A 13,378-nucleotide genomic window follows, 5' to 3' on the forward strand; every position below is an offset into this window, starting at 1 on the left:
CCGCACGGATATAAAACATGCCACTCAAAGAACAAACCATTATGTGTCTTCGACCAAGGAGAGACGACACGCCACATGTTGTAAGATAAGGTTCTTGGGAGTGACCCAGGGATATAAACAGGCAATCACAGCAAAGTGGGTTACATGGGTGCACACAGATGGGGACACTGTTGACACTGGGAAGGATGGGTTAATGCAGAGATCAGGAATGTGCCCTCTAGAAAATAATGGTTCTGGACATTCAATCAGAGACTGGGAACTTTTGCTGTAGGAATGATGGGTGTCTGAGGATTCACTCACGAGAAATAGAAGCAGTCACATGCAGAAAGGATGTTTTTAAGATTATAAGGTAGCTGGCGAGTTAAGCACCCCCTTTAGACACTTGTATTTAGCCTGGAGGACACAGGTTTGAAGCCTCCCAGGGCCAACTCAGACGTTTGTTGATCTGGTTTCCATGAACAAACAGTCCTCTGTAAAAACTGTGCAGGTGAGACCACTCCAGACCTTTAAACAGTCGATAGGTGCAATAAGACTGGAAAGGGACAAAGGATTTAACTAAGGGACATCCTTTCTTTCTCCAAGACTTGATGTACTCAGAGCTGTTCCCTGAAACATGGAGTTCAGGAAACTGGCATAGGGAATCGAGATCCACCCTTAATGTAGACTGAGTACCTCTACGGGAATTGAACGGGCATGCCTAACTCAACAGCGCACCATTGAACGGTTCAAGACAGGGATTCACCAGTTATGGGCTTCTTGTTTATTTTCTTGAAGAATTGCATTGAGATCATTGAATTTCCATGGTCCATCAGTATCACTCTCAATGCTCTACCCTGGACCAACCTCACGGAGCCATTAGGGTCTTATTATTGTAACACCAAACTATCCTAGAGTCTTTCTTAATGGGCATCACCTGTCAGTGGGTGGTGTCAGAAGTTTAGCAACCAAGGGAGTCGGAGGACCCTGGGAGAAATGCATGTGAAGCAGATTAAATAAAATAATACTGCAGAGTAGAGCATGCTCTCATGAGAAGCTCAAAAGCATTCATTGTTGTCTCATCGTTTCCTTGAACACTCACCATGTGGAAAGAATGCTCAGTTCATGCAGCGTTTTGTAGGGTTCAAAATGTGGGACACGTTTATTTCAACTCAAGGATGAGTTGATGCTGGTTAGGCTGGGACGGCAGATGACTCCCCTCGCTTCTGCCCCAATCTATTGTCTGACACATAGTCGCTCTCTCTAGCTTAGTGGCCTGGCACTGTGGTGTGTGACACAGTGCATGGGCAGGGCTGTCACAACGTGTGGTGAGGCCCGGGGCAAAACGTTTGGTGAGGCCCCCTTAGAATTCTTTGCACTGGGCCAGCGTTGCCACCGCAAACAGGAGATGCAAGAAATCTCCCATTGAGTTTGTGTGGAGCAACCCAAATACTGTTCATTATTATGGCAGCAAATCAACTACGGCAAAGTGATGTTTCTGTACTGAAGACAAGTCCCCTTCAGAATAACAACTTTGCCATGTGCGGAAATATATACAGGATGGCATGACGGCGGGGGGTGTGTGACGCAGCTTTACGGAGGAGCGCCCTGCCCCTTTGTGTGCATTGAAACACACATCATACCCAGTGACAGGTAGATGGTGTTCACTGGCAGCTGATGAATGTTTGAACTGGAGAAGCTTAAATGTGTGCACCAATTATGTGGGACTGACAGAGCACAGTGAGGGAGGAGCCCAAACAAGGGGTGCTTGAGAAGGTTTCCTGCCCCCAAAATTGTTTTGAAGCAAATTAAAATTGTTTATAAATTCGGGTGAAATGCCATAGAGTTTGCGATTGGTTTCATATGGTAGCCCACGGACAAGCCCAGCAGATGTAAGCCACAAACCATGCACAGGAGCCTTTTCCATTGCATTTAATGCTGCCTTTGCCCACATCATGCGCCAGTATGAAAACATGTTTATGCTGGCTGTTTGCATACATGTCCATGCAGGCTGAATCAATATATTTTATTTATTTATTTATTTATTTATTTGGCATTTGTAAAGCGCGCTGAACCCAAAGGCATCTGGGCCAGCATTACCATATAAGGAATCACAGCCAGTAAAAAAAACACGGAACGTATATACAGACCAGCTGTGCACCATGAGTGTTATTGCTGGCTAGACTGGCCAATATTCAATGTAGGCCAGTCTAGCCACCTGACAACACTTATATTTTCTTTACCTAGGCCTGGCTGAAGATGAGTTGGAGCCCATTTCAACATGACGGTTCTGGGCCCCCATTACTTAGAGCGGAAAACAGTCTCAGGCCACCATTGGGTTCATACATTATAATGGAGACAAAGAAAAACAGCCAGGAGTTAATAGCCACTAATTATCACAAGACGGCCAGCCAGCAGGGAGCTAAAACACTAAATGCCCACTGAAAATCTTAAAATCCCCCTTTGTCAGAAGTTGGCTGATGTGGGGGAACCAGTGTTAAAAGGCAATGTGGAGATAACAATTCTGTGTACCTCAGGGAAGTGACCGCTGAAAGGGCTCCAGCAAATGCAGCTGTAAGACCAGCATTTGAAAGCACTCATTTTAAGCCCCAGAACGAAAGGAATATAGAAAGGAATATATTGCCATGTTAGAAAACTGCTGACTGGCAACATGGGGGCATTTGCTGGGGTCCCCCGGAGCCATTTTCAACTGAAAGAGCTGAAAGGCCTGGCGAGACAGCCAGCTAGCAGGGAGCTGAAACACTAAATGCCCACTGAAAATCTTTAAATCCTACTTTGTCAGCAAGTGGGTGATGAGGAGGAACTGGTGTCAAAAGGCAACAAGGTGATAACATTTCTATATACCCCAGGGAAGTCAAGGTCGGAAGGGGTCCATCAATTGCAGCTTGATGGAGCACACCTAGATATGCTGTTTGTTTCATTTCCACCATAGGAATACCTAAAAGTGAGCCTTCTAGGCTCTGAGTGGTGGTTTTCAGCTGGCAGCGGAGCATCTGTGCACGTGGCAGATCCACATAACTGTACATATTATGAGAAAAGTGAATCTAATGATCTTACAGTCGATAAACTGAAAGAGGTGTTAAACGCGAGCAAAATCTAATAGATACCAACCCAATGTGTTCGAAAAACAGAAGGCCGCATTAGCGTTATCATAGGTGTCACCCTCCTTACAGTCATCTACCTCACTATCCAAGCCCTCTATACGCCCATTCACTTCATTGGGCTCTCAGCCTGTCCAAAAAAAAGAAATCTGGTGTTTTCACCCACCTTGGTAAGGTTGAGTGCTATGTAACTATCAGCTGGAAGTTTGGGACAACGAATATGCATATCTATCTTTGTGTTGCATTCTGGGACTTAAAGTTTACACGCTGATGGTGCTGACCACACACACGGGTTGCCATTGATTCACCCAGGGCTCAAGTTGAGGGTACACGCGGGTGGACAGAGTCCACCCACTTATTTAAGAGAGTGGACTCAGTTCCCCCCATCTAAAATGAGAAACATTGAATTTCCTCTTTGAAAGTCCTCACCAGGTTTGCAGGCCGGACACTTCACTACTGCACTTATAACCTGATGAAAAATAACTAACAACTAAAGGTGAAATGTCCCATTTCAGTCCTGCACACTCCAGGGAAAACATTTGTATTGGTTTTGGAGTTTAAAACGTGCACACCTTTTAACATTTTCAAAAACACCATTAGATGAAAATATCCTCTCTTTTTTGCAATTTGAGTGGTTATGCAAAGCCAATTTAATGAAATGTGCATATTTCACCTTCATACGTTAATTTATGGCGACACATCCCATTGCGTTTGTTGATGAGTCCTCCCTCTTTAATTTTTAGCACTTGACCCTCATTCACCAAATTCGGACACCTTACCTTCTGCTGTAGCCTAGTGGCCCCTGCAGGCGCTGCTGTGATCATCCAAGGACCCCTGGACCAGGCCACGACGAAATCCAACACAAGTGCTGGGCAGGCGCTGGAGTCCAGGCACTGAAGTCATTTCACTAAACGACTTCATCTCTGACTCCAACGCCTGCGTCGTCTGCAAAATGCGAGGTTTGCGAACCACGTAGAATGATGCTGGGACCGGGCGCCGGCAAACTGTTACATTGTACAGTGCCGCCGGCGCCACCTGCCAGTGCCCACTATATCCCCCGTGGGCCATGGCCCTCCCCGCCCCACCCCCATCATGCTGTGTGCTCGTGGTGTAACTTTTTTTTTAAATCCTTTTTTTTCAGTCCTAATGACACCTCACAGCTCCCGAGATGAAATGTCATCCAGGCGGCTGCGAGGCCCCCCCTGTGCGCGAGGCCTGGGGCAGTTTGCCCCCCCTGCACCCCCCTCGTGACGGCCCTGTGCATGGGCCAGCAGCTTGCACGTGCATGCCAGTAGACAGTGCTGCAGGATCCTGCAGCAAAGTAACATTTGAAACAGTTTTGCCTGGGTTAGCGGGCCTCTGTGCAGCGTGCTGTGTCTTCACTTTGTAAAGTAACAGTCAGCTGCAGCAGCTGAGGCCCAAGAAATAAAACCGTCATCATAAGTCACACATAGTCAGCAGCACGTGTAAAGGAAGAGCGGCGGACTTGTATGATGTCATCATGACAGTGCTTTCGCAGGCCCGCACAGGACTCCAATTAAAATGAATGCCTATGTATCGGTGGTATAACACAAAGCCCTGCGGGGGGTCCTGTACACTCCTTAAGGAAGTGTATGTTGTGCCACAGATTCCCAGGCCAGACTGGGCCATCACGCATGCACAATGCCTTAGAGGATCATGCTGCTGCAGGGCACACCACCTGCTCCACTCAGTGAAAGATGCAAGTATGTTTTTGAATCAAACCGTACATCTTTGACCTAGTGTGGACACAAGGGGGCGGAGCCCTAACGTACCAGTCTCCACTGTGACAGTCAGTAATATTATTATGCGTAAAAATGTGGGAGGAGCTACTTAATGGTTTGGTGCCTTGAGGAGCATTCAAGGGATAAAAAGGCGGGCACTTCTTCCATAGTGCCCATACCAGGAACAGCCTCAGATGAGAACAGTGATGCAGACCCACTGGCTGAACATTGCAGTTGTCTTGGAACCCCCTCCCTTCTCACACACAGGTGTTACCTGTTTCGCTTGATTCTTCTACCCTGCTCCCCCTCTACCTCCTCCAGCCTACTTCTGCAGGAGTCTGTCCTGATACATTCTGGTTTCACCATCACCGTCTTGTGGCCAATGGATTTGACTTTTATGGACTTGATTCATTCACGGTGCGTCACCCTTTCTCAACTCTGATGCTGAACTTCCTTTGCATCTTTTACTCCCATCTTCATCTTGTATCCTGGCTTGCAACATTGTGTTACTACTGACTTCTGCAATTGTATTCGCTCTCCACTCTTGCTTCTCCACTCTTTTGGACTGCTAACTCTCTGTTCTCTTCTCCTTTCCCTTCTCCCTTTTCCTATGTCCTCCCCTTACTTTCTTCTATGCACTTACACTATCAGAATTGTCCCTGGACCTAATATGATAGCAACCTCGTCTGTTTCCTCCACCCTCCTATTACTGTTTTTTTCCTCCCCACCTCCCCTCCAGCACTATCTGAAATGTCGTCAGGCCTAGTATGATAGTCGCTTGTTTTGTTCCTCCCCTCCCTTTCTGCCCCCCTCTCGCTCCCCTTTTGTTTTCTCCGGCTCTACCAGAAATGTCATCAGGCCTAGTATGGTAGTCTCCTGTCTGTTTCCATTTCCTTCCCACTCTCCCGCTCCCTTCCTTATCTATGTCTTAGCTTTTGCACTATCTGAAATGTCATCAGGCCGAGTACGATAGTTAATTTCACATCCTTACTGTTCATGGCCTGTAAGAATGTCATTGTATTTTCCCTTGTTCCCTCCCTTGCCTTGAAGCGCTTTAAAACACATTGTGTATAGGCGCTATATAAATAAACTATCATATCATATCATATCGTATCGTATGCGAGCGGGAGGTGTGCAATATTCTAGGCCTCAGGTGATTATTTTTTAGAAGAGAGACATTAAGCCACAAATTAGTACCAGCGATCGAGGTTAGCTTATATCTTCCCAAGTCTAGTTGGTAGAAACTTGTGTTTGGCATTAAACAAAACTCTTTTTTATAGAGATGACTTGAAAGTACACAAACCATAATGTAGTCTGAAAAACACGTGAATTCTTATATAAAGATATCAAGTAAAAGGCTATAAATGTAGAGTTATTTTCTCCATCTTGAATGGAAGACTGCAGATATCACCATCTTGATTCCAAGACTACAAGTACCAGAATGCAATTCAGCATGATGCTAAAAAAAGGGCTCCCCATTTTGTAAATTTGCTTTCAAGACTTAAAGACTCGCAAAAAAAAAAATTGTGATCGTTACCCGATAGTTTTTCATTCTTTGGCAAAGGCATGCATGCTTCACATGTGTGACGAAAATGTGACATTCCGCACAAAAATCGAGACTTTTCGGTGTGTCAGCTAAGCTTACATGTCTGGAAGTCATATTTTAAACACAGCCCATTCTAAGAGAAGTCCTCGATTTCATAACCCCTATTTTGGACGTTTCTTTGGCTTTTTATAGACTTCTAAAGAGCCAAAAGAAACGTAATTGAAGCAGTCACTGCTCCTGGCGCACCAATAACCATCGCCGCTCGTCTGTCGTTCTGCAATGTTTGTTTTTTCGTGATGAACAGCTCCAGACCCCCACCACCTGCATGCCTGACTCAAAACAGAGAATACAAACCATTATTAAGAGCGGAAAAGTACAGACTCGCAGGCCAGAGCGAGGTCTCCATTACATACTGCGCTGACGGGCAGCGCGCAAAGCTTTATTAAGAAGCGGGCTCCAGTCGGCGAGCGCTCAAATAATAACACAACCAAGAGACAAGTCCAAGCATTGGTCCCTGGCGCGACAGGGAGCTGACGGCCCCTTCATTTTTTGGTGTTATGATTCGGTCTGCGGAAAAGCAAAAGGGGGAACATTAGCAGCAGTCGGCGCAGTGTGGGCCGCGATGACAGAAGCAGGAATGCGTGCTATAATCTGCTGCGTGGTATGTAAACAAAAGAAGGCCGTGCTTATAGTGTATATGGCGGGTCACGGCATCTGTGTGTCCGTTTTCACGCGCTGCTATTGAAGCGCCGGTTTCCACACCTGTTCGCATATGCCCTCGGCGAGGAGGTCCACAGGGCGCAGCACGAGGTATGGACCATTTGGATGCTCGTGTCTGGTATTTTGGAGGGGTAGACGTTGAGCCACCGTCTCGCAGGCCCACGGAAGCCTGCCGTTCCTTGCCTTTCTTGTCCTCGCCACCACCTTGCGCACAGACAGGATCCGGGGCAGCAGTCTTTTATTGTGATGGCAGCTGGAGACGCCCCTTTCAACATATCTCTACGCCGACCATCAGGTGGCGTTGTCTGTGATAAAGTAACTTGGCCGCAAAACACCAGGCGCGGTTGATATCGTGTCCTTTTACGGTTAAGGTGCTCGGGTAGGATTAAAAGTCCGCAAAGTTCATTGCGCAGAGGTTTTACTTGGCAGAACTCGGCAATCACCACTCCCTTACGTGAAAAGTGCAATCAGGTGAACGGAATGTCTGTCTTTTGCCAGAGCGCTCCCCGTGAGTGATGTACTCACGTTTCTCACAGATTTGGCGCCAATTCTAGTGCCACGTCATTCAGACATTCCTTTCGCAGTCGCGTTTTACACCCATGAAACATACTGTTATTTCTTAACGTTGCTGCTGCCCTCACACACACCAGGCGGGCCTGTCCCCTTACCGTAACAGGTCTCACACATGCCACGTGAGCCTCACTCATTCAAACATGACTGCCATCTTGGACATCCATTGCTTCTCAAGCACTGGTCCATCACTTGCCCCGAACACCGCCTCTGACTCTCACTCATTTCACCTGTCACGGCCTCATTCGGCACACTCCACTCAGACTCGGTTTCTTAGGCCAGCCTCATGCACTTCCTTGCACTCCCACTAATTTCTGCATCACTGTTCTTGCAACAGCCTTCACAAGTGCTTCCTACCACACCATGGCAGGCATAGTCACCCCGGGCAAGGGTGATCTATTGTCGCTCACATCGGACCCTGGTAATTCTGTAGCTAGTAGCAGGGATCAGAGGCATAGCCAGGAGTGTCTAACAAGTGGGGCCTGAAGATAATGTAGTTGGGCCCGCTGCAGTGACATTAACATCTGTAAATGCCCACACAGCGCTTCTGAGTGGGCATTGACAGATTTTGTGTGGGCCTTGCCCGCTCGGGCCCTACCTTGTCTACGCCTCTGGCAGGGACAGTGAGTCCCTTGAAGAACTGGCAGTCCCAAGGTACTCAAGATATCAAAATCCTGACTTGCAACAATCCCTTAATCGGGTGTGGTTCATTTGAGCCTTTGAGAAACACCCAGCCTGGTCAGAAAAGATACCACGCACTCCTTTCTTTTCAGGATGTTCCTAGCTTTCATTTGCTCAGGGTTTCCTGATCATTTATCACCAGTCAATGACCCAGAGTCACACCTTCTGGGGATGCTCTGAGCTACCATCGTCTTGCATGTGCTTAGTCCTCGACTTCTCAGAACCTTTCTAGCACTCTTCTTCTTAGGATGGCACCTTCTGAAGTGGTCTAAGCCTTTACCCCCTAAAGATTTTGCAGGATCTCATCTCGCGGGGGTGTTCTATGGTTTCCTCGTCTTAAGAGCTTCTGGATCCTCTTTCCCCTGGATGTGTTCAGCTTGCATCTTCCCAGGATGCTCCAAGCACCCACCTTCTAAGGGTGTTGCTCCTCTATGGGTATCTTGCTGGATGATACAGTTTCTAGGGATGTTTCGCACCCTCAGATGAGGAGGTCCTAAACTGTCACTGATTTCTCTTCCTTTTCGGTTGTTTGCAACTCTAATCTCCTTTTACAAGGCCCTGAGCTCCCATCATATGCAGATGTTCTGACTTCTCATCTTTTCAGGATGTTCAAGGTTCCAATGTTGTTGGATGTCAGACGGTGATGTCCTAAGGAAACTGGAGCTAACCTCTCAGACCCTAAAATTCCAGCTTCTGAGAATCTTCTAAGCGTGCGAAGCTCAGGATATTCTCACGTCTTATTTTAACATGAAATGTAAAGGTTACACCTTTGCAAGAGTTCACCTTCTCGGTGAGTTTTAAGATTGCATCTTTTTAGAAGGTTCTGTACTCCCATCAATTAAGGATTACCTAAACTCTACTTTTTGTAGGATTTTCTGAGATCCTAATTTCCAAGTATGTTCTGTGTATCTGTCTTTCCTTCCAGTGAATGAGATCCACTGTAATGTAAATTGTATGTCTTTTATTTCCAAACTTGTAGTTGACAAAAACCTACAGAACACCAACATCTAGAATGCATTTTGACAATCCTGAATGTAACACAATGGAACCAAAGTTTCCTTAAATACCCATATTAGACTGAAAGCTCAAGGTACTCCTGCTCCTATTCCAGGCCTATCCTCATCCCTAAATTGGGGTCAGACCTGTAACAGGGTGTGCTACTTATTATTCGACCTGTGATTTTATGGCAGTGCTGGTGTAACTGGAACACATTCCTTGATCTGTGAGGTGTGCACTGATCTGGCAATGGTCTCACTGAGGGCAGTGGTGTAACCAGAAATGATGCCCCCATTCTGTAACATCTAAGCATGGTCCTATGAAGCCATCAACCAAAGTTATACAAATGTTCTTGAGCCAAAATAGGGGCTCCTGAGTAGCGGCTGTAGGCATGCATGTTACGCCTCTGTTTGAGGGGACCAGAACTTAATCATGGGAACTCCAGAATTATTGTCAGCAAACCTCTCTGCTGCCGATTTGCAATACCTCTGAGAGCGCCCTTCAATACGTTCATCGCCCAGCCCGACATGTCTGGGATAATGGTGGCTGCAAGAAAACAGCGATAGATGTGAAGCGTTTCTTAAAGCGTGTCTATTGTTGCGGTTTTTATAACATCCCCGTGAGGGAGAGGGTCCCCCGCAGTGCTAATATGAGGCCCGGTGAGAACAAAAGGACATGTCAGGCGTGTGCAGGGGTCGGCGCGGTGACTGCCGGGAAGTTCCGGCCCCCGGCTCTTGTTATTATCGCCACGTACCGCGTTGCGTGGTGACGTAGCGCATAACACCTACCTGTGTGGGTTGCTCACTATTAGAGGTAGTGGCACTATGCACCCAGCCTCCTTGCTCTCGCCATTCACAGGCCTTTACTCCCCTGATTTTTTTTCCTTGACAAATTCTTCAGTCTATATGGGATACACGACTTGGAGGACCCTTGCTATTTCCGTGCCAATGCATAAATTTGGCACAAGGTGCTGTTTCCTGGGAGAGCACCAAAAAATGTCCGGAAGAAGTGCGTTCTTTCTTTGCACATCTGCCACTAGCTGCTCAGAATTACAGAAAGCCGCCAAGAGGCCAGTGAAGCCGGGATGGTACTGTGTGCCTTCCAGAGCCCCCTCCTGTTCCTGCAGCCTTTGCCTGGGGCCGTTGAGATAGGCTCTGGTGCACCTCACTGCATCGGCACTCTCTGAAACAATGGCAGCGGGCAGGCAGTCCTCCTGGTACTCTCTCTGCGCCCATTCTCTGTAGCCTGGGGTGTTGCTAGGTCTGGAAAAGATCTAGAGCTACTCTAATGTCGGGATTGTCGGCACTGGGGGCTAGCTAGCCTTTTGGTTGTAGACCCCGAGATTCTATCCGGGGCTACAACCAAAAGATCCGGGGCTATATCCCCCTAAACTACCCCCCACACCCCCTAGCAACGCCTTTGTCTGTAGCAATTCCAGCTGATGGCAGCAGTCAAAAGTTTACAAAACAAACATAAGGCGCATGCGCACAGGTTCTCTCTCTCTCTTTCTCTCTCGCTCTCTCTCTTTCTTTCTCTCTCTCTTTCTCTCTATCTCTCGCTCTCTCTCTTTCTCTCTCCAGACACTAAGGCCGGCCTTCCGTTGGAATACATGGAACGTGAAGTAACCTGATCAACACGTCATCGCTTGGGAGGCTACGGATCACCCCTTTCTTTCATTATTCTGCTGTCCCTTTTGTCCATATACCCTCCAGCACACTTGATGGATTCCAGAAACATTCGAAGAAAAAAAACAAAGTAGAAGCGCACACTCATTAGAGGTTGCTTCTGTTAGGTCTGAGCTGCGACATTAGTTCAGATCCAAGTGCCTGGACACTGGCAGTGAAGGCAACCCACCCAGGCTCCCCGCAATGGGTGGTGGGAATCGCTATTTTCATGTAGAATGGGAGGATATATGAAAAGCACGTGGCAGGTGGTTTTGGGCTACATATGTTTGTTTGCCTGAGTGGCTGAAAGCTTTTCTGTTTCAGGGGAAAGGCTCTGTGTGAATAGTGTGTGAGTTTTGTCTGCTGAGATGACATTTTGTTGGAGTGTGGTGGGATTTGGTTTACGTTTAATGGGATTTGGCTTGAATGTAATATACATTGATAATAGTCTTTTTTTATTACACCAGTTACCACTGGGCGTGGGGAGGTCTGGGGGAGGGCATCGGTGGGATTTTCACTGAATCTAGAGAACACACTTCTGCATGAGAGAAAAGCTTATGACAGGATGCAGCAGGATTTAGCTTAATGTAGTGGATCTATTTCTGATCTGGAGGGGATGAGATTCATGAATGTGGCAGCATTTTTCCTGAATGTGGCAGGATTTTGCATGAATGTGGCAGGTCGATTTCTGGGTGGGCGGGCAGAGCTATTCATGAATGTGGTGGGATTTTGTCTGGATGTCGTGGACATATTTCTGAACGCGCAGAAAAGATATGCATGAATGTGGTGGGTATTTACGCTGAATGTGCTGAATATATATTTCTGAACGCGAGAGGGAGGATATGCAGGAATGTGGTGGGATTTTGCCTGAATGTTGCAGATCTATTTCTGAAATTGAGGGGAGGGATATCTATGAATGTGTTAGGTTTTTAGCTGAACCTGGTGGATATATTTCTGAATAGGAGGGGAAAATATGCAGGAATGTGGTGGGATTTTACGCTGAAAGTGCTGGGTATACGATAATATGTGCTGGTCCCCATTAGGGGTACCGCTGTTTAAGTCGTGCAGGAAGCCTCTACTGGCAGACTCCCCCTTTTGATCCGCATGCTACCGTTCCAGCCCCGCGGGCAGATGTTATAGCTTCTAAGTCCGGGGGACTTGGTGCCCGAGTCTTCTGAATCCACAGAAATGTCTGAGTCTGTTGGTGACCTGGTGGTGTACAGTCTTAGAGGGGACCGGGTCATGCCAGAGACTGGCGACTGCAGGGGGCTTCTGATGACTGGGGAGCGAGTTCCAATGGAGCGCGGACTCCAGGGAGGTGTGGTGGGGGTGGTGGCGGTGCTGCGAGGCTGTGCGCGGAACGCAAAGGGTGGCGTGGACGACCGGTAAGCCTCCATTTCTGGCACCTGGGGGGAGGAGCTCTTTCTGCGTGCAGCATTGATGATGTTTCGAGCCAGCAGGGCTTGCATCTGTCGGTTGGCTTTAGGCTCTAGGTCTTGCCTTACAGGTGACAGCGATCGCTCACTCCAAGAGGGGGACATTGGAGGCGGCGGCGGGGGACTTATGACTCTTGCATCCTCCACGGTCCCATCGCGGGAGCTTGTTGCTGACTCAGGACGCTCATCTGGGGAGGCACAGTGCTGGAATACTCTGGGGTTGCAGATGGTGGAGGCAAAGGGAGATGCTCGTCTTTCCTGTAGGGATATAAGAAACAGGGGATTAGTGAGTACAGCAATGGCAGCAGTCAATACACTGAGGCTAGGGGCTTTGGAATTCAGAAAGTCAGCTCCGCCCCCAACACGGAAAAAACAACAACACTCTGTACGCAACCAGGTGGGACTGAATAGGCCCTCTTACTTGCATCTCCAGACAGATGCATGTCTCCAGCCTCATGATACGATATGATAGGTTATTTATAACGCGCTTAATGCCCAGAGGTTTCTAAGCGCGGACTCGGGGATCGAACCTGTGTTGCTCCATTTCGTCTACCTTCCAAGACAAACACGTTGCCCCTTAGATATCCTCCCTCCTCATCTGCCAGCAATCACCACCCACCTGATTAGGGACATCCTTCATGCAGAGTGTGTTGCCCCTGAGCTCTCCTCTATCCTGATCTAACCTTATTGATGCATGTCCTAAGGTGAAGGACAGGGGCTCTGTTGCCCTCTTCCATTGGACACCCAATGTGATGTCACGCTGGTGGAAAGCAGGAGAGTCAGCCCTTCCCTGTACGTTCTAGCTCTCAGGAGGTGTGCTCGTTCTCAGATAAGTGTCCTCCTTGCTTGAACCCCCCCTCCAACAATAGGGCGTGTGACAGCCCTGATCTTACACTAATCTCATCATAATTATTTCATGCTCAGC

The 13,378-nt window shown here is 47.8% G+C and overlaps 1 protein-coding gene across 3 annotated transcripts in view; it reads right to left on the reverse strand.

The window, feature by feature from the left end:
* Positions 1–6,787: 6,787 nt before the first annotated feature.
* The window catches only part of SYNPO (synaptopodin), a 242,756-nt gene continuing 236,165 nt past the window's right edge, over positions 6,788–13,378 (reverse strand). For all 3 annotated transcript variants that reach the window (XM_069654038.1, XM_069654039.1, XM_069654040.1), the window contains one exon: positions 6,788–12,711. In XM_069654038.1, the coding sequence (XP_069510139.1) occupies positions 12,073–12,711 (639 nt within the window). In that variant the 3' untranslated portion in view covers positions 6,788–12,072. The remainder of the gene's footprint in view (positions 12,712–13,378) is intronic.

The sequence above is a fragment of the Ambystoma mexicanum genome, chromosome 3q, assembly GCF_040938575.1.
Source record: "Ambystoma mexicanum isolate Mex_15411 chromosome 3q, UKY_AmexF1_1, whole genome shotgun sequence".
NCBI lineage: Eukaryota > Metazoa > Chordata > Amphibia > Caudata > Ambystomatidae > Ambystoma > Ambystoma mexicanum.